This window comes from Cryptomeria japonica, chromosome 4 (assembly GCF_030272615.1).
Source record: "Cryptomeria japonica chromosome 4, Sugi_1.0, whole genome shotgun sequence".
NCBI lineage: Eukaryota > Viridiplantae > Streptophyta > Pinopsida > Cupressales > Cupressaceae > Cryptomeria > Cryptomeria japonica.
The window spans coordinates 150,731,147-150,752,330 of NC_081408.1; the positions used below are offsets into that span (position 1 = coordinate 150,731,147).

Consider the following 21,184-nt stretch of genomic DNA (forward strand, 5'->3'; position numbering starts at 1 on the left):
ATTTGAAATTTAGAGAGACAATGAAAATTCTAGGCCTAAGATCATCTGAAAGTAACAGTGAAAGAACTATTGTCAGAAATCTATTTGATGCATATCAATCTATAGGTTCAAAATCACGTAGTTTAGATTCTAATGCTACTCGACGTGTCATTACATCAACCATAATGGGCAAGAAAATAAAAAAAGATCGTTTGATAAGCAAAACAAGTAAGTCATTGAACGTTAGTAGAACAACATTAAGTAAAGCACTAAAGAGGCGAGAACAAATAGAGGAACCTAACAATAATTCTCTTTGGGCATTCTTGGGTAGACTACCATGCAAAGACAAGGTTGTTGTAGATGCACTAAAAACATTAATTGAAAATTTTTGGCATGACAACACAAGAGTATCACCCAACCAAAGAGATGTTGTTAGAAGGCGAATTGGATCTAAAAATCATGAGCCACATGCGAAACACTATTTGGATATGACTCAAACTAAATTTTATGAAAGTTTCCTCAAATAAAAATTTCTCAAAGATTTTTTGAAATGGAAAAACCTTTTTATATTAAGATTATTCATATACACACCACATGTTGTTGTAGGATGCATATTGAATTTTCCATGTGTTATGATATTTTTCGTCATATTTGTTCTACTTTGCACACTAATGATGTTTTGCAAGAATGTAATATACAAGCACCTCCTAAGTCGGCAAGAGAATTTATTTCAAGTGTGTTATGTAATAGACATTATGGTTGCATTTATTATAACATGCCTTGTTTGGAAGGTTCTTGTGCTATATGTGGTGGTTTGCAACATTTACCAAGATGCATACATTTGGAGAGCACACATGAAATTGGTACGAAACTAGTTTCTTTTGGAAAATACAAGACAGTCACATATGAAGTTAAAGATGGAAAAGATTTGAAGAGATGTGAGCTAGTGAAAAATGATATATGTGTAGCTCAATTTATGAAAATATTTCAAAAGAAACTAGTTTATGAGTACATAATGCATACACATAGAGCTCGATGGTTAGATGAGCAATTCAAGTTGTGTAAGCACACCTTTCCTCTTGGCACCATTGTCTCTATTGTTGATTTCACTGAAAATTATACACTACAACCTCAAAATGAAGTGCAATCCATGTATTATCACTCTACACAAGTTTCTATTTTTGTACACATAGCATTCATGCATGCAGATGATAGCATAGAGGAGGATAGAAAGGTTGTAAGAGAGTATCACTTCTACATAAGTGATGATCATACTCATTCATCGGAGTTTGTACAAGGATGCTTTAAATTTTTCTATGATAGTTTAAGGGAAAGGAACATACGATACAACTGACACTTAATATGATCAGATAATTGCACCGCACAATTCAAGAATGCAAGGATGTTTTATTGGCTGACAAGGATGCATGTGACAAGCAGTGTACAAAATTTTTGGAATTTCACTGAGGCTGGACATGGTAAGGGAGAGCATGATGGTGCAGGAGCATGTGTGAAAAGAGCCCTAGCCAGGGAAGAATTGAAGTACGAAGGTGGTGCTAAGTTGGTAGATGTAGAAACAATTTTGTGATGGTGTAAGTCTACAATGGGTCCAGGTAATCCAAGTACGTCATTGGTTCGTAGATATTTTTGGTTGATTACTGAATCTAACATTGAAAACTATCTAGATTGGTGTACAGTTGCAGGATCGAGTGACATGCACTCATTTATGAGTTCAAATTCAAGTTCACTGGTAATTTATATGAGACAGATGGTATGCTTTTCCTTTTCATGCATGTATTGTTTGTGGGAAGAATGTGAATCAGAAGAGTGGGTTGACAAATGGTCTTGTAGACCGTTGGTTCCTATTGATTCATATCAAATTCCCAAAGCATTACAATTGAGCCAGATAGAGACATCAGTGGATTTTGACCATGTATCCGACCTAGTGGATTCAGGTGATTTTTTGAGTTAATTTTTTTGCAAGTATTCTTTTTGGTTCATTTTGTTGTACATCATACTTTATTTTTGGTATTAATTAACAATTTATAAAATGCAGGTCATGTGTATGTAGTTGTTGCAGAAGAGAACAATGAAGAAGGAACAAATTACTATTTGTGTCGTTGTGTTGAGCCTAAAAGAAAATTGACAACCACAATCATTGACAGAGAGGGTATTGAGTACCCAATAGGGTCTGTTGTCGTGACAGGAACATGGCTTCGGAGATACCCTATCAAGAATTATGATGTTTGGTTGTTCGAGGACTTTGAAACACACAAACATATTCTTCATTCCTCTAACCTTGTTGTTGCAATAAATATTCATTTGATGAAGTATCATGGTAGACCTCATAACAAGATTTTATGGAAAATTTGTGAATCTGACCACGAGGCAATACTTGACACATTACGGGTTAGAGTTGATCCTGAAGACTTACTTGATTGATTCTATGGTTCAGAGTAGAATGATTTTGAGAATTTTGTATAAATCATCGACGAATTGTTCTATATTGATTTTTTGTATATATAAATGCCTATGAGCTGATTTCTACATGTTTAGGGGCATAATTTTGTATATTTAAGTGGCAATGAGCTGGTTTGTACATATGTACATGCCAAAAATTTTATATTAAAATGGCGATGAGCTGAATCGCACATATTGTAATGCCAAATTTTGTATAAAATCCCATGAGATGATTTGTATATTAAAATGGCGATGAGCTGAATCGCATATATTGTAGTGCCAAATTTTGTATAAAAGCCCATGAGATTATTTGTAAGATGATTTTTTGTATAATCAAATAGCCAAGAGCTGATTTGACCATATTTAGAGGCAAATTTTTGAATAATATGTGACAATGTTTTGTGACTATTTTGTGGGTCAATGTTTTGTGACTATGTTTTGAGTATATGTGATTTGTCCCTGGTCAATCATGAGCATTCTTGATTCTTGTATAATCATGGATAATTATTTGAGTCATTATCAGGTCATAGGGGTGGTAGATTGAGACGAGATACAATTTGAGCAAAAATTGTCATTGTTCTCAAAAAAATTGTCAAAAAGGTTATCAAGCAACTTCTACATTGCATCGGTAAGGTATGACTCTCGATGTTATGGTGCTTTGGGATGCAAGACAGGGGCATGCCTACCATAAACATGCCCACCTGGATGCACTCGCAACGTTTGTTTGTGCACACAAGGAACAGAATCAATTCTAGCCAATCTTGCAACTTTTCCTTGCAAGCAACTGATAATTTTTTGAGCAGGCGAAAAAATGCTACTAATTGAAAATGGCTCCGAGTCATTGAAAACTGAGATAGGCCATTGTAGAAGAGCCTCATGTGACCCCACGGGATCAAACAGATCGACTATATGTGTCGTGGATTGGAAGAAATAGTCCGTCAAATTTTGACAATTTTTTGGACTCGAGGCACTTGAGAGATCGCACCGGTAGTCTATGACTCTTGACGTTCTGGTGCTTTGGGATGCACGACAGGGGCATGCCTAGCGTAAACATGCCCACCTAGACACGCTTGCGATGTTGGTTTGTGCACATCAGGAACAGATTCAATTCTAGCCAATCTTGCATCTTTTCCTTGCAAGCAACTTACAGTTTTTTGAGCAGGCAAAAAAATGCTACTAATTGAAAATGGCTCCGAGTCGTCGAAAACTGAGATAGGTCATTGTAGAGGAGTCTCATGCGACCCCACATGATCAAACAGATCGACCGTATGTGTCGTGGATTGGAAGAAACAATCCGTCAAATTGAATATATTTTTTGGACTCAGGGCACTTGAGAGATCGCACCGGTAGGGTATGACTCTCGACGTTCTGGTGTTTTGGTATGCATGATAGGGGCATTCCTAGCATAAACCTGCCCACCTGGACGCGCTCGCAACGTCTGTTTGTGCACACGAGGAACAAAATTTGACCATTGTGAGCGTGAGAGTGCTCTCGCACCAAACACATTGTTGTTTAAATTCATATTGTTGATTTTTGTTGTTTATATTCATATTGTTAATTACATATGCAAATATTCATTTAAATTTATAAAAGGGCAGCCACCAAATACAACGAATACACAATAATGAACTGAATACAAGGAGTTTTGTAGGGTTAATTCAACATTTTAGAAATTTTATCAAATCATATTCCATGATTGCAATGCTTTATATCATATATTTTTGTTGTTTATATTCATATTGTTGATTGCATATGTAAATATTCATTTAAATTTATAAAAGGACAACCACAAAATACAACAAATACAAAATAATGAACTCATTACACATTTATTGGATTGAATATCGATATTTATATATATATAGAAAGGCATGTCTGCCAAGTCAATATAAGTATTACAAAAATGTGGCATATGCCATGTCCAAATCGATATACAATAAAAATGTAAATATATCTACATGTATTGGTCATTCTATGACCAAAACTAACACTATATGATCCTAAACTTCTGGTGGATCATCAAAATCAAGCCTCTTCGATGCAATACTTGGCTCTGTAGATGGCTGCAAAACCACAATTCAAAAGCCAAGTTAGAATTCTTTTGTAGAAAATAGTTCACAATTAACATCATAACTATGCATTTAACTTCAATTTCTTTGCAATTGAAATGTAGATTACCTCATCGGCTGATCCAGGAGCTAATGTCTTCGCTCTCCTCTCCTTGTCACTCTTAGGAGTTTTCTTGAAGACATACTTAAATTGATCCATGTTAGGCCATACCGCGAAGGAGTCTATTGTAGATTAAATGTACAATTAATACAATGTACTAACATAAATATATCAAAAACACTTAAAAGCTATAATATAGAGAACAATGACATACCTGTGTCTGCGATGCTTCTCCAATGGACTGAGGATGGCTCACCATCGATGTAGAAACTAACGCTATTACCTACACAAAAAATGTACAAAGATTAAATACAATTAATATAATGATAAGTGTTGAAGGTTGAAAACAATTAATTTTACATATCAAACAAAAGTGTACCGGATCTTGAGATGCTTCTCTAGTGCAAGAGGAGGGTTCGCTATTGACGAAATAGGTATGGATATTTTCTATATGAAAAAATTATAAGATTACAATATATCACAAGTTCACATGTACGCGTGCATATAATTATGAAATCAAGAAAATAAAGTAGAGATACATACCTCCGCCCTCTCTTGATCCATGGGCGAATCAGGTGCATTCAACATATCCACAAAGCTCAATGGCCGCTGTACATGTAAAATAGACAAAAAACACTAATCAATCTACAAACCCCCACTAATACTTGATTTAAACATTTTCAAACAATTGTATAACTAAAAATGTGTTCAATTACCTTCTTCACATGTTTTGGCATCTTCAAGGAATTCTTTTTCTTAGGACGAGCCCTAGATGTGGAGGGGGTACCCTAAAAACACAAAATTAACATGAGATATTAGCACAAATAATAAATTAAACATAATTTTAAAAATCTAAAATGAAATGACTTGCATATTCCATCAAAACAATACATAAAAAGAGTTGTACAAAATATCATACGGTATAGCCTTGTAGGCCAAAATCAATCGCCGACAACATGATGTCATCAATTTGGGACATTTTGTTCCCTGTCAACACCTACAAACCAGAAATTAGACCAACCATTAAAGATAGTTAGTATATCTTGTATTTTTTTGAATTCAAAGTGTACTATTCTATTTTAACACGTTACAAAATTTATACCTCAGGAGTCGAAGTTGCAGCTGTGGTAACTGGGGGAGGTGTATGGGATACCGCTGTTGCATCCTGAAATGCATATTATTTGTCTCAATTTAAATCGATGTATAAATGAAAATTCATTTATGTAATTACAAAATTAAAGTGACTGATAAATAAAATGTTATGAACTCAAATCAACACACCTATGTCTGTGGCTCATGGGCAAACACCATGTCCATCAACTCATCTGTCAGCGCGACATCCTCAACCGTGTGAACCTGACATCTACAACCGCAAATCGTGCATAGATGATATGAGTATCCATCCGCACCAACTGCATCATCTATCCCCGAGCAACTAACACACATATGTTCGATGGGCTCTCTGTCACCCTCTAACGGCTCATCATCCAATACAATAGGGTGTGCTAATGATGTCCCATGCTGGATGATGGCACCAGTCAATGTTGTGGCCGCCTGAAGAGTCTGTAGCTTCATCGACTCTTTCAGGTCTAATGGGATAGCCTGATGCACCTTGGGTTTGGGTGCTAGGGGGCGGCGACTCTCTGTGACTAATCGCCTACGGGCTCTAGGTCTATCTTGGGCAGAGCCACCACCTCTACTATGAAACTCTCTCATGTCAAAATAATTTGGGTGCACATTGAGCACAAACTCACAATATATTTTTCTCAAAAAATATAATGGCACCTCATAATTATTACAAGGTGGATCGTCAAAGACCATCCACCACCTCTGCCAAAAAAGATTCTTTATATGCACATTGGTACACCAATGCATGGGAAACCTCTTTGCATTAGGAGGTAATGACTGACCAATTTTGGGGTCAACAAAAAGGGCACATATTTGTTGCTTAGAAATATTTTTGTTTTTAACTCCATCGTATGATAGCCCATTGGCATAGAATTGATGACACCTATCCCTAAAGCTTCCCCATTTGGTAATTTCTGTGGAAACAGCTATGGCACCACTAGCTAATGTTTCTAGGCTAGTGGCGAAGGATTGATAATGGTCAAGTTCAGAAGTTTTCAATTTTACAATCAGTCTATTAATTTTGGATGTATTTTGCCCTAACTGATTAATTAATTCTTCCTGTGTTTCGGTTGTGCGGTCAAAAGGAGGAATTGGGGGTTGTTCTTGTGTGTTTTCAGGAGGTGCATTTGGTTTTTCTTGTGGGTTTTCAGGAGGTGCATCTGGTTGTTCTTGTTCTGGATTAGAAGAATCTTGTTTTTGAAACAAAAAATGAAAAAACCTAATCAAAATTAATGAAATTAAATTCAAAATGTAAAACAAATTGTATAAACCAGAAAGAAAGACAAAAATAAACAAAAAATAACCTTGATCCATAGCCTGGAGGACAAATTTAGCACCTCGTTCGTGGTTTAGGTTAGAAAATGGGAAAAAAACAAAGTAAAAAATGTGCTTTTCAGGTAAATGAGGACCCAATTTTTTTTTAAAACTTTTTTTATCAGGCACCGTGTACGCAGTTTTACTAGGATTATTAGCGCGTACGCACTCATTTTCCTATAAGCAACGCGTACGCACTAATTTTCCTAGGCGTAGCACGTACGCGCTCAGTTTCCTAAGCGCAGTGCATACGCGCTACCTTTTCTAGGCTCGGGAAGAACAAACCTAAGCGCGTACGCGGGAATTTTAAATTTTAAAACCGCGTACGTGCTGCCTATTTTTCCAAGTTTTTTTTGGGTGGTGTCCACTTTTCTAACCACCATCTTTGTGCACATACCCATCTACAGTTACATCTTTCCTAATTCAAACCGGTTTTCTTGATGCCTTCACCACTGCATTGCCCTTTATCTTCTTCATCCAATTACTTGTCCTCTTAGAACATTCTAGGCTTTCCTTCTGTATCTCCTTGTGCATATAACATGGTGTGTTATATGATGTGTCATGTTATATAATGTTATAGCAACACTTATGATCTTGGACAACCCTGCTTGCTTCATGCAATCATAGCACCATGTCCTTGATCCTTAAATTGCCTGATGCAACACCGTATCAGCTAATTTGATCTTCCTCTAGGGAACATCTTGCATCTCTCTCAACCTGAGACCATACTGTCTGCTCACCCTCTCTTTGTTAATTATCTACTCTAGGAAACCTTGATCGTCCCCTTAAGATCATCATATGGCATTGTTAAATCTTCATCTTCCTCTAGGGTACACAATGTTGCATCTCTATACTTTGCCAACTTGATGCTTGCATGTCTCTACACCTCTGACTAGTGGGAGCAAGGCTATCATTCTGTCTAGCTACACTCGTTCTATGTGGCACTTATCATTTCTACAACTTTGTCCACTGTATCATCCGCATCTTTGTCCACTATATCATCTCAACTATTGACATAAATTAACTCTGCATGCCAGCTACATCTTCATCTAGTGGGTATCTTGTGAGTTTCTCTGCAGCTTATGACATTAATCAACCTGACCTCAACAACTCTTCTACTAAATTTGCAGCCTGCAAGATGATTTGTCTAGTTCACATCGATGGCAACAATGGCACTCTTATGCAACTCCACCAAATCAGCCTTGCACACACACACATGTTGACATCAATGACAACTTCAATGCCAACAAAAATTACCCTCATTCTAGGAGTGAGCAAATTCTCTTAAGAGAGAAGCATCAAAACCCTTCATCCCTTCAACGTAGGATGCAAGGTTTCTTATTTGAATCACGGGCCAAAGAATACCATTCTTCTTCACCTATCATAATTATCTGGCTCAACCTGGATGAGATCAAGCCCCATAGTTAGTTTGTTCCCAGGAAAACTAGTGATAGTGACTAGGAATGGGTTATGAAAACTACGTCTAGGAAAAGGATGACAAGTAGTGGTATTGGGAGAGGTGTTTCTTTCTCTGGATTTAATAAGCCATCTCGATGTCATTAAATGATTGAAGGAAAATATAGACAAGACAAAAAATAGAGGTAATCCTTGGATCGTTATGCATGATTAGGATTTATATTTGCTTGTATTGTGGCATGAATATTGTTAGGTAGCTTGTGCAATGTTGTCAATATTCTGAGATGGTTGGAGAAAGGACCCACGTTTACCAATATGTCCATATATTTGTTCCCCTCTCTAAGGGTGTGGGTGAGTGTTACGTGGCCAAATGTGGATAGGAAAATTTAGTATTTAGTGATGAGGTCTTTTATTATCCAGCTTGGTGTAGATTTACCTTGTAGCATCATGATGACATTGTTCAATCCACCCCTTATAATAGTTCTTTGATAACCTCAATCCTTAGCAATTAAGATCTCATAAAAAACTTTTGCCACATCAACAAATTTGGAAGTTTGAGTACCAAGGTTAACCAAATAGGCCAAAACCAACTTTCCATTTGGGTCCCCAATGACCCCACTCCCTCTTGCATGACCAAGGTTACGTTTAGATGACCCATAAAATACATTGGATCATTTACCGGTTCCGAATCAAAATTTAATTTCAACCAACCTATTTTGGGGGGGTCCAAATTTAGAGGAAATGTTAACAACAGTATTATTAAACTCAAATAGAAAATTTAAGAGAAATTAGTTAAAATAGTGAATACCCTTTAAGCACCTAATTTATAATTAAAAATAATTTTTAATTCCTCTTCCATGGTATTATCATTTAAAAATCATGTTTGAAGATTTAAACCATATTTCTTGATTATGCACTAAACTTTATATGGTGAAGATCATTTCAGTCAAGTACAATGATAAGGTTCAAATATAAAAACATCATAGCCAAAAATGTCAAAATTATAATAAATCTTAAGAAATTTATTTTCTCAACAGAGAAGAATATATAGAGTATAAATACCCACTTTTTTACATGGAATTCAATTATGTTTGAATGCCTAAAATATTTTAAATCCAAGATTATAATTTCCAATAAGTTTCATAATATCCCTAATGACTAAATTTGTAAAGAAATAGTGTATCAATTTAATATTATATCTTAGGAATTAATTTTATCAGTGATAGAGAAGATGGAGTACAAATTCATAGGAATCACTGAGTATTTCAAACAACAACATGATGGAGGAATATCTATGGAATGTTTTAGAATTCATGCAAAGTTAGACAAGTCCAAATAAAACTAGATATATGTATATGTATACGTATATATATGTATATGTATATGTATATGCATATGTATGTATGTATACGTATATCAATATGTATATATATGTATATATGTATCCATGTATGTATATATATGTGTGTAGGTAAAAGAAGAAATCTTAACAATTCCTATAATTTGCTCATGATTTATAATATTATGATGTAACTTTCAACAACCATGGATGTCTTGAAGAGTAAGTTCATGGTACTATTGAAATAATGCATCATTGATGTATAGGAAAGATGTTGTTAACACACACTTCTAGCCATTGAATACAAATAATAATGATGAAAAAGGGTTGCATCCATTAAGATAATATATAAAAAACAATAACTTGTCCAAGTATAAAAAAGATAGAAAAGATATGGAATTTAGTATAAATTCTAAGAAACATTTGATTTTTGAGATGACAATCAAAGACCTTAATGTAGAAGATGAATTAGAACTTGTTACTGGTGCCTATGAGATTGGCTTAAAAAAAATTTAAAAAAATAAATAATACTATTGATAATTATATGTTTTTCCATCAGTTAAATAATGTCATTTTCTACATCCAATATGTTTAACTACTAATCTTCTATATCAATTTTTTTGATATCAATCCCTAGTTTGAAACTATTCATATATGTAGGTTGTGTAAGTCTACTTGATATGTGGGTTCATATTATTGAAACTGCTTTATCATTGTTGTATGCATCATAAATTATAATCTTTTTGGTCCTTTTTAGTACTCAATCTCTAATCTATAAAAGAATATAATTCTTTAAATTGAAAATTGTATATACATTAAAGGAGGGGTAAAAATTAATTAAAGACAAGAAGAAGTACAAAGCAAGGGTACCAAATAAATTTATTATCCATTATTAATAAAAAAATAAATGTAAATATACAAAATTATTGAAAATTAATTTTATTTTAGTTTTTTATTATAGAATACACATTATCTCAATTTTATTTAACGATGTTTATGCTTAATACTTCTAACCATAAAATTTTATTTTTTAAAATTGCAAAAAAAAAATTTAATATTATATAAACTAAGAATATCTCTCTTTATTTTTAAATATTTTCCAATGGAGAATCTATTCCTATCCATTCTAAGAAGAGAGAATGAAGCATGTAACTAGGAGTCTCAACCTCTTTGATCAATATAATCTCATCCATGCAAATGATAACAAGGAGGGGAATGACCTCTATATGAAGAAGGAAATGAGATTATGATAATCATACATAAGAAATTTCTGTAGATACCAAGAAGCAATTACAATTTTAGTAGTTTATGTGCAACTTTATTTTCTTATAAGTGAATCTACATAAAAAAAAACATTAGAACACATCATAATCTTAATACAAAACAATAGATAAATATTTAAAAGAAGTTCAATAAAAATCTAAAATTCTTATCTCTTTAAATAATAAAAAGATAACAAAATAAATTTTCATTCATTAAACAATGACAAATTTTAGAAAACTTTCCAAGCATCTTAGTTGATCACCTAATAAAACCATATGCAAAGAACAAAATTCATATTCATAATACATATATTAAACATGGATAAAGAGATTGAAAACTATTGCATTGAATTACTAATAACTTCATAATCAAATAGGGCAAAATAAACTTTGGTCATTAAAAATAAATGAATTATTTATAATTACTCAATATAAATAAGATATAAAATTTGACATTGTCCTCCCCAACAAAACTGTCAGCTCAACATTACCATCTGAATAGCTGTTCCAAATTGAAGACCGCAGCTTGCGGTGTAACTGCAACATAGACTATACGAAATAACAAAGCAAGACGTATACGGTAGATCCCATGTGTGTAAGGGAATGGCTCAAAGTCCAATAACAACAATTTCTAAATTGAATGCGAAAAGTTCAGGAAACCAAGTTAGACTTGGAAACATTCCGCAACGAAGTTCACGCGAACGTACAGCTCTACATTTGTCAAAGTTTCGCGAGAAAGAAAAATTGCCGACAAGAGTTTTAAAAGAAAATACGGTGTATGAATCCAGAAACAGGTGTGAACATATAGCTGATTCCATTCAACAATATGTAAACAATTCTAAAAGCATGACCTGGATTTGATCTGTCTGCGCTGTCAGGGCGGAATAAAGAGCACGTTATTTTGCTTTCCTGACTAGTTCCATGAAAACGAATATGAAACTTTCAAAAGTTGCTTTCTTTGGCCAGCCAAGTATGGAAATAAATTTCCAAGGCGATGACTTAGCCAGGAGGCATTAACAAGTTTAATATCTCAAAAGACAATTAAACAGTGCAGAGGAGAAGCTATCTTCTTGTAACAGTTTTCATTGAAAAATCAGGCTATGGAGATGTTCAACTGCAAGTCTGTGTGCGTTAGAGTAGATGCCCTGTTGAAGACTCTAAGCCCAGCAATCCAAGAAATTTGCTTACAGGATTTGGAATTACCCGCAGATCAACAAAATGCCATCTTTCACCAATTGTACAAGAACCTGATAAAAGGAGCCTCATTGATAAAAGAGTCTGAGAATATAAGCCCATTTAACCTGCCTTTGAATTATAGGTATGCATCTCGACTCTTGGAGCTCGAAAAGGCAATCAATGATTTTATGGGACTAATGCCTGCCCACATATTACTGCACATGAGAAGGCTCATGGGAGATCTGGAAAGTGTTTACTATCCACAAGACATCCAATGTTTAGATACACGTAGCATGCTGAAGGAATCAATACTCAGACAAGCTTCTATGCTCACTAATGATCCGTGCCGGAATACCATGATGCTGCAACAAATGGGATCAGCAAATCTGATTGACTGCACAGAAATGGTGAAGGATTCGACGTACTCTTATCATGACAACGTTCCTGGTAAATCTCAGTTTAACGTGGGAATGAAGAAATCTATTACGGAGTTGAAGGGTATTTTGTTCCACAGAGAGGTGTCTCTCGTTGGTTTGCAGTGCATCGGAGGCGGTGGCAAAACTACTTTGGCATTGGCTCTCTGCAATGATTCTGAAATTAAAGGTAAGTTCCGCATCCCACAGTTTTTATCTATATTTTTCTATGCTCCATGCATAGAAAAGTGCTTCCTGCTTAAAAGAACGGAATTTTTGTGCCGTTAAGAAGAGAGAAGATAATCGGTATGTACATTTATATTCATTTTATAGAACAATAATTTTATTTGCGAGTCCCTGATCGTACGATGTATTTGATATCTTAAATAATTCTTTTTTGTTAGTATGCTGTAGAATTGTGTAATCTAGTTTAATGACGTCTAGTAACATAAAAATAAATTTAAAAGTAGAATAACTGTACAAGAAGTCATATAAATGAAAAGCTAACGGTTTTGGTTTCAAAACGGATCTTTCGTACAGTTTGATAGCGATGTGTTAGTCAATCATAGATGTTTATTACAAAATCGATGGTATAAAACGTGACTAACACGCATGTTAGTCAATCCGTACTACCATTTTGAAGCCAAAATAAATGCATCCTGCGTTAACATTTACAACCTCAGATTTTTAAACTATTATTCATACTTTTTTCTCTTTTTTTTTATTATAAAAGATTGGATCTCATTATCATTTAGGTATCTATAATATAGGCTTTGTCATTAAATTTTAATTGATGCTGCAAACACAAAAAGAGATTAAACCACCAATGCGTAAACATATCTCCCTTTGTCTTCAAAGGCATTGACTATACATAATTGTTCATAAATTTGGAGGTGTCTTAATTTAGTGCATCGCAGAGGAATAGAGTTCTGAAAATGTCAATGTACTGTTTTAATTTCAATCAAATTGTATGTGTTATGTACTCACATGTAGGACACATCTTTACATTGAAATTTGATAAAATAAATAGAAATTATGTTTTTATAGTTTTTGTCATTGGTTTTGTGTTTGTCAACTTTGTTCATTGTTTTGTTGTCTTGGTCTTATTTCTTGTTTTGTAAATCTTGGTTTTAATTAGTTGTGTATTTTAACATTAAAATATTCAAATATGATTTGTGAGTAATTTTCTAATTGTTATGTAGTTATTTTAAATAAAATTGATATCTTAATTTTAAATGTCTAAGATTTTTTTTTTCTATAGCTATTCTTAATTGGGTATTTAAATTTGTTGGAATATGGTCATTGATAATTCAAATTCGAAAAAAATTGTTTCAAATTGTTTTGAGAAATGCAAAAATACTAAATATTTGCTTGTAAGTTCTTCTAATGTATTATGTTAGTCAATTTCTAGAAATGTCTCAAGACCTTTGTATATTGAGCCAACTCTAATAGTTTTAGCATCATGTGATCAATTCTTCAAGAAATGAAGTTAAGTAATTAGACCATTTGAAAAAAAAAATTACTATTTTCTATATATTGTGTGTTTGGTCTATTTCCACCCCTCCAACAAGTGGTAATAGAGCTAGAAGATTGATAGAGAATCAAAATTGGAAGAAGATCAAAGTTTTGCTATTTGAAGAAAAGCGCAACTTTCAAAAGGAATAAAGTTAGAGAAAAGTAAAGAAACATAATACTGTAAGTTGGAATTGTGAAGATATAAAATAGATCATGGCAAAAATTAGGTAGCAGAAAAGCCTATAGCCTTCTTGAAGATCGAAAGTCCTATAGTCATTTTGGCCTGCGTTGCGAGCTCGACTTTCGATGCTGGGTTGGATGGCAAATTGATCTGTGGAGGAGGTGTCCCTCCTCCACGTGGTTTGTTTTCTATTTCACTCCTCCCTTTCCTTGCGTTTATTTGCTTCTGCATTGTCTGTGGATTCATTTATTATCTTTAAGAGCTCTTGTCCTCTCGGCTCCTCATCGAGCCTGGATCGAACGGTGCATTTATTGCAACGCCCATATCTTCCCAATCTATGCCCAACATTAACAATAACTCTAAATGATAACCTGTCGAACGATAGTAAAAAAAAAAAACCATCTTATAGGGGTTTTGTCGCTAGGGCAGCTGAAACTATTGCAGACAATGCAAGATTTGTGGCTTCCTGTGGCAACAGAGAAGGACATCCTCAAGGTAAGGACTCTGATTCCGACCCGAACACTATCCTCATTTCCCCTAACTCCTCCATGCTAAATGAAATTCTGGTAGAGAAGAATAGATTAAAGAATTTTGCTATCGTTTTTGCTTGTGTGGATGTTGATAAATGCCCCCCGAGAAAATTTATGGACGACTAGTTCTACAATTATTGGAATTTAAAATTACGTTTTTCAGATTTCTTTTTGTCGCCAAATTCAAAAAGGTTTATTTGTGATATTTTTTAACACCCATGAAATTCAGTTGGAAGTTTTGAAAAAACAATATTGGGCTATTGGAAGGACCTCCTTCTACGCCCTTGGTTGGACCCCCGAAGCGATTAATGAAGAAGTGTTGGCACTTTCATGCCCTAGGTGGGTTCTACTAAAAAATATACTGCCCTTTCTGTGGAAATTTATCCCCCAAATTATGGAACCTCTTGGAAAGGTTATACGAATTGATGAATCCTCTCAGCTCATACCGCATCTTGATGCTCGACTGTTGTTCTCTCTAAAACATGGGGTCGAATTCCCTAAGGAGATCAAGATTAATATAGAGGGCAAACTCCTTTCTTGCCCCATTGAAATTTTAGGAGGATTGAATGCTTGCTTTCTCTGTAAAAAAGAGGGTCATTTGCATAGTAATTGCCCTATCATTAAAAACACAACAACTCTAATGGTAGAATTCTAGAAAAGAATAACTCTACTAAGCCCTCTAAGCCCATGGACCCCTCTGATAAAAACCTCCCCTGTTGAAAACAACCCCCTGGAGCTAACAACAAGACTATTCCCACCTGGGTTGAGAAAAAGAACACCAGTGACCAATCTGACACTTATCCTATTTTTGGTAGTCTCAATGCTGCCCCTCCACCCCATTCTCCTATTGGTCTTGCTATAGGCCAACTTGATGATGAGCACGGTAAGGATTTCCAACTGGTTACCAGGAAATCAAAAAAGCGTAGGCACAAAAATGCGCAACAACTTGCCCTTGAAAAAATTACCACGGCCAGAACCCCTGACTCAAGTAAGAACAAGAAGGTTGATGCACCCATTGATCATGGAATGATCACTAGATCCTCGGCTAGTAAGTTGGGGTCGAGCTCTGTTGTTAAATCCATTGTTCAAGCTTTTGAGAATCCTGATGGTTTTAATATCGGTTCACTTACTGGGGATGCTCCAGCTGGACCCTCGACTGCTATTGACACTCCCAGATGATGGGATTCAATACCCAAGGATCCCCCTGGACCTTTCCCTAGTAACTCAACCGATATTAATATGAATTCCGACCCTACCCCTAGTAGGCTTAAAGAGATTAGCAATGATTCCACCATTCTTATCATTCATGTTGTGGACGATCACCTCTCTCTCTACTCGTAGGTCCCCTGTTCTTTGAATTTTGATCGGCATCCCTCTAATATGGATACTCAGATGGACCTTGGTGCTGATGAAATTGTTGAAACCTCCAAGAAGGTTGGTAGGCCTTTGAGTTCCAAAAACAAGGGCCCAACTAGTGGCAAAAAATCCCAAAATTGTTCCTAATGAAGTTAGTCTCTTGGAACGTTAGAGGCCTGGAAGATCCAGGTAGAAAGCATGTGACTAAGATGTGCCTCAACTCGATCAAGGACATTGATTTTCTTATGTTGCAAGAGCTAAAAACTACAAATAACCTGGAAGTTTGCTTAGACTTTATATGGAAAGACTCAAAAACTTTACACTAACCACCCCAAAGGAAAGGGTGGTGTTGCCCTAATTATCAATCACAAATGGGCTAAACTTCTTACCCACAAAGGTCTCTCCCCCTGCAACAGGGTTGTTTGGGCCATCTTCAATGACAACAATTCCCGCTTTCGGGTTTGTTCCCTGTATGCCCCCCTAATTACTATAAGGGCAGAATTGATCTTTGGAACTACCTTGATTCACTTTGTGATATCCCTTGGATTATCACGGGTGACTTCAATATGATCAAACATCACGAGGACAAGAGTGGAGGTAATCCTTTCGAATGGAAAATCCTTGAAAACCCCCATTGGGATAAACTTAAACATCATAAGGATTTGTTTGACCCTCTAGCTAGAAATAGAGGATCTCATTCAGGTGCTTGGTTCACCTGGTGTAATTTTCAACAAGGTAACAATAGAATATACTCCAGGCTTGACCGTATATATGCTAATAAGGACTTTTTTTCTTTTCTTCCTGATGATCTTGGAAACCGCCTTTGTGTTTGGCCTTCTACTATCTCGGCCCACCACCTTGTTGTTTCCTAGATCAAGCTCGCCAACTCCCTGCCTCCACCTTCTTGTCCAGGTAATAAACTCCTTCTTAATGTTAATCTTCTTAAGGATTTGATGGTTCCTGCTGCCATCATGATAATCAGATTTATCAATTTACAGAACCGCAACCTTGTCTCTCCTGTTTCCAGATGTAACTACAATCTTGTCGCTTGGCAGGAGCTCCTCCAAACCATTGGTCAGAAGAAGGCCATGGATTATAATACCATTGAGAAAGCCCTCATCAGCAAACTCCACTCTCTCGAGGGTAAGCTGCATCACTCTCCTGATAACTCTAATCTTGCCTCACGGATGGCTATGGCAAAAGATGCTCTTAGACAACATCAACAAGTCAAAATCAGAGGAGACATGATCAGAGCCCAACATCATTGGCTTCAATTTGGTGATAAAGGATCAAAAAATTTCTTCAATCTCCTTAAGCATAAGAACCTTAGAGAAAGGGTGGATAGATTGGCTGTTGATGATAAAGAGCTTGTGGATCCTCCTGACATCATTGAGGCTTTCTCCTTGTACTATTAGAACCTCTTCACTTCTAAGGACTCGGAGGAGGCTAAAACCCTTAGATTGAGATGTAGAGTTGTCATCCCCTCTAGGATCTCCAAGGGGGACTCTCTTCTTCTTAAGCAGAAGATTTCCATTGGTGAAGTTGAGAGAACTATCAACTCTCTGAGCAATGGGAAGGCCCCTGGACCGGACGACGTTCCTGCTGAATTTTACAAGGCCAATATTGGTTGGGTTAGTAAGGACCTCCATGAGATCTACAATGAAGCCATTAACAGAGGCTCTCTGGGTGAAGGTATCAATCAGGGAATCATTAAACTCATCCCTAAAGATGGGGATAAGTCTCTCGTTAAGAATTGGAGGCCGATCACCCTTCTCAATGTGTCCTATAAAGTCCTTGCAAATCCTCGCAGTTAGACTTGAAAAAATCCTCCCTAAGCTTATCTGCTCTACCCAAACTGGTTTCATCAAAGGTAGATATATCCTCGAGAACCTGATAACCAATTGGGAAGCCATGGAATGGGCTAAGGTCTCTGGCCAAGATGCTGCCATGTTCCTTCTTGATTATGAGAAGGCCTATGATAGGGTTGAATGGGATTTTATCCTCACGATGCTTGATGCTTTCGGTTTTCTTAAGGAGTTCTGCGACATGGTTAAAACTCTCTTTAAAGATGCCTCTGTCCTTATTGATATCAATGGTTCCCTTTCCTCGCCTATCAAGCTTTCTTGATCCATCCGTCAGGGGTGTCCCCTGGCCCCTACTCTCTTTGTGATTGCCTTTGATGCCCTTTTCTATCTCCTTTGGGATGCTTTGCTCTCTCCCTGTGTGAAGGGACTTAGGCTCTCTGATCAATCACCCCTTCTTAATATCTAATTTGATGACGATACCTCTTTATTCCTCGAACTTACTAAGCGGAATTTTGAAGCCCTTAACCAAAAAATTAAGATCTTTGGTACTGTCTCTAGTGCCAAGATCTCCCAGCCCATGTCTGTTCTTCTGGGATGGCAAGACTTGCCTCCCGATTGGATCCCTCAACTTGGTTTCCAGTGGGGGGGTCCTAACAAGATTGTTAGATACCTCGGCATCCCCTTTTCCATATCCCCCTCCCTCAAAGACATGTGGATTTGGGTCAGAGAGAGGATTGATAAAAAGCTCAACAAGTGGAATAATAGATTCCCATCTCCTGTTGGTCGGGTCCAAGTTTGCCGAAAGATCCTCTCCTCTTACAGCATATATTACTCCTCGGCTTGGATGTTTAGCAATTACCAAATTCTTGAAATACAAAAAGTTATAAGGAACTTCCTATGGTCTGATGGCAAGGGGGGGGGGAAAGAAGCATGCTGTTAAGTGGGCTTGGTGTCGTGTTGAGAAAAAGTTGGGTGGTCTTGGCCTTAAAGACCTTAGACTTCAAGGGATCTCTCTTGCTGCCAAATGGATCTTTCCATGCCCTTGACGAAGATGAGCCCTGGAAAATTCTAATTAGAAATAATAATGAGAGAGTTGTTCTAAGGTTTGCTAAGTCATGGAAAGCTCTCCCCTTTGCTGACATTGTGGCTAGTAAATTTGTTGTCTTAGTGCAGGGCACTACTGTCTTTAAATCTATTTGGAAGGCCTGGGAGCATGTTAGGAGCTCCCTTATCGATACTGATTTTTACACCAATAATCAGGGCCATGGTGAGAGGTCCATATGGTGGAATCTCACTCATGCCGCCAAGCCAATTGCTCTTACCCGAGGATGCTCAGCTAGACTTTGGGCACATAAGGGTATTACCTGCTTCATTGATATTTTGGAAAATGATGACCTTATGTCTTGGGAAGAAATCAGCAGCACCTTCGACCTCCCTCAATCCCAGAAAAGAACCTACAAGTTGCTTCAACGTGTCTATACCCATCTCAATCTCCCTAAGGACTGCTCTCTTGACTCCCATAGACACCTGCTCTTCAAATGGCCTAGTGGCACTCCCCTTCATATGCTTAAAGCCCGTGACATCTATGTTGTTATGTCCAGTGATCACTCCATCCTTTCCCACATTAATCAGCTCTGGTACTCCGACCTTGATGTCCCTCACTGGCAGTCCTCCCTTAACAAATTTTGGAAATCTCCTATTGCTCCGAAAATTAAGTATTTTAAGTGGCTCCTTCTTATTGATAGACTGCCTTTAAGAAAAGATGATTCTATTTCTGATCTTTGCTCTATATGCAAGGTTCCTGAGACATCTAAACATGTTTTTTTATTGCATTGTTGCTAAAGAAATTTGGCTTATGTTCGGTTTTGTGGTACCTTTTAGTGCTAATACTATGGAAATCATTATTGGATATATTCATGGATTAAAAAAGGATACTAATCTTCTTTGGTCTATCCTCTCTGCTAAAATTTTATGGCACCTTTGGAAGATTAGGAATGAGGACCGATTTCAGGATCGCTCCAGGATCCTTACTGAGACTTTCAAAAGACTCACTTTTTACGATATTGTTGTGCGGGTGTCTATAGTCACGGGCATCGAAAGAAACAAGTTGTATAGATTCCTCAAGGATGGGTCTGCTACCATGTTCGTTTATGAGATGCGTGGCAGGTTTGAGTGGATGAGATGCACTGAGAGTCTCACCTCCTTTGACAATGCCCTAATGAAGCTGAAGAAGGAAATCCAAGACAATGGCATGGCTCCTCCCCCCCAAGTGGCTATGTTGGCCCAGAGTCAAGATCGAAGGGACATGGTGTGGATGGAAGGTCCTACTGGATGGACCGCCTGGGTTGAAAATCAAAATGATATCCTGCATTGACTCGCTCTGGTCCCTTCCTATTTTGCTAGGATCCAGTCCCTGTCTTGGCTGCTCGTATCTTTATCGGTTCTTTTTTTGTGATTTGCCTCGGATGGTGTTGACCCAGTACTCTTTTGAATATCATGTTGTTATGCTGGGAGATCTCTCCCTTAGTTGGGCTCTTGATTCTTCTGTCGTTGTTTATGACTGGATATCTCTCCTAGAGTTGGTTTTTTTTCTTGGTTGTACTTTTTGGTTACTGATTTTGTGGGTTGAGGCCCTGCCTCCCCCTCTCGCTCTGTGATCCTTTTGTTTTTACTCGATTTTAATATAAAAAAAGAGATCATGGAAGAAAGAAAGGCAAGGTCAAGAAGATAATGACAAAAAGTTTAGGAAGATATGAAGATTAGAGAGATCTCTATCAAATCATAGATGTTGGGTAAAATGTCATGCAAAGAAAAAATTGATTATTCTCATGAGAAGGAGATGCATAAGGGTATTTTTGGGAAATCATTTTAAAAATATTTGATGGCATGGAAAATGAGAGAAGAAATCTATCACAAATTATATGAATTTTGTTTTTGGATGGATTGATCAATTTAATTGGTGGTAGCTTCCATGTATATTCAAAATGTTATATCAACATTAGTATTCACATGTTGAATAAAAATGAACTAACAAATATTTGGATGTTCTGAAAAAGTGGTTGATAATTTATTTTGATTGAAAGGAAGTCAATACCTTGAAACACATCACTTGCTTCAAACAATTAAATAATAAAGGATCTT

The 21,184-nt window shown here is 36.4% G+C and overlaps 2 protein-coding genes across 11 annotated transcripts in view; one reads left to right on the top strand and one right to left on the bottom strand.

Moving 5' to 3' along the window:
* Positions 1–4,359: 4,359 nt before the first annotated feature.
* LOC131037773 (uncharacterized) overlaps positions 4,360–21,184 on the bottom strand; it is a 51,252-nt gene continuing 34,427 nt past the window's right edge. For 5 of the 10 annotated variants that reach the window (XR_009372270.1, XR_009372269.1, XR_009372267.1 and 2 more), the window contains exon 4: positions 12,777–12,911. Coding sequence is in view for 2 of the 10 variants with exons in the window: in XM_059219656.1 (XP_059075639.1) it covers positions 4,638–4,730; positions 4,823–4,891; positions 5,152–5,217; positions 5,325–5,396; positions 5,528–5,587 (360 nt within the window). In the remaining 8 variants the exon portion in view is untranslated. Of the gene's footprint in view, positions 4,503–4,617; positions 4,731–4,822; positions 4,892–4,987; positions 5,056–5,151; positions 5,218–5,324; positions 5,397–5,527; positions 5,606–5,710; positions 5,774–5,889; positions 9,259–11,896; positions 12,912–21,184 lie in introns of those variants that run through there. The other 5 variants (XM_059219656.1, XM_059219657.1, XR_009372263.1 and 2 more) reach the window with 4 other exon arrangements.
* Positions 12,168–21,184, top strand: part of LOC131037772 (putative disease resistance protein At5g47280) — a 43,619-nt gene continuing 34,602 nt past the window's right edge. Inside the window, exon 1 of the mRNA XM_057969964.2 lies at positions 12,168–12,846. Coding sequence (XP_057825947.2) covers positions 12,168–12,846 — 679 coding nt within the window. The remainder of the gene's footprint in view (positions 12,847–21,184) is intronic.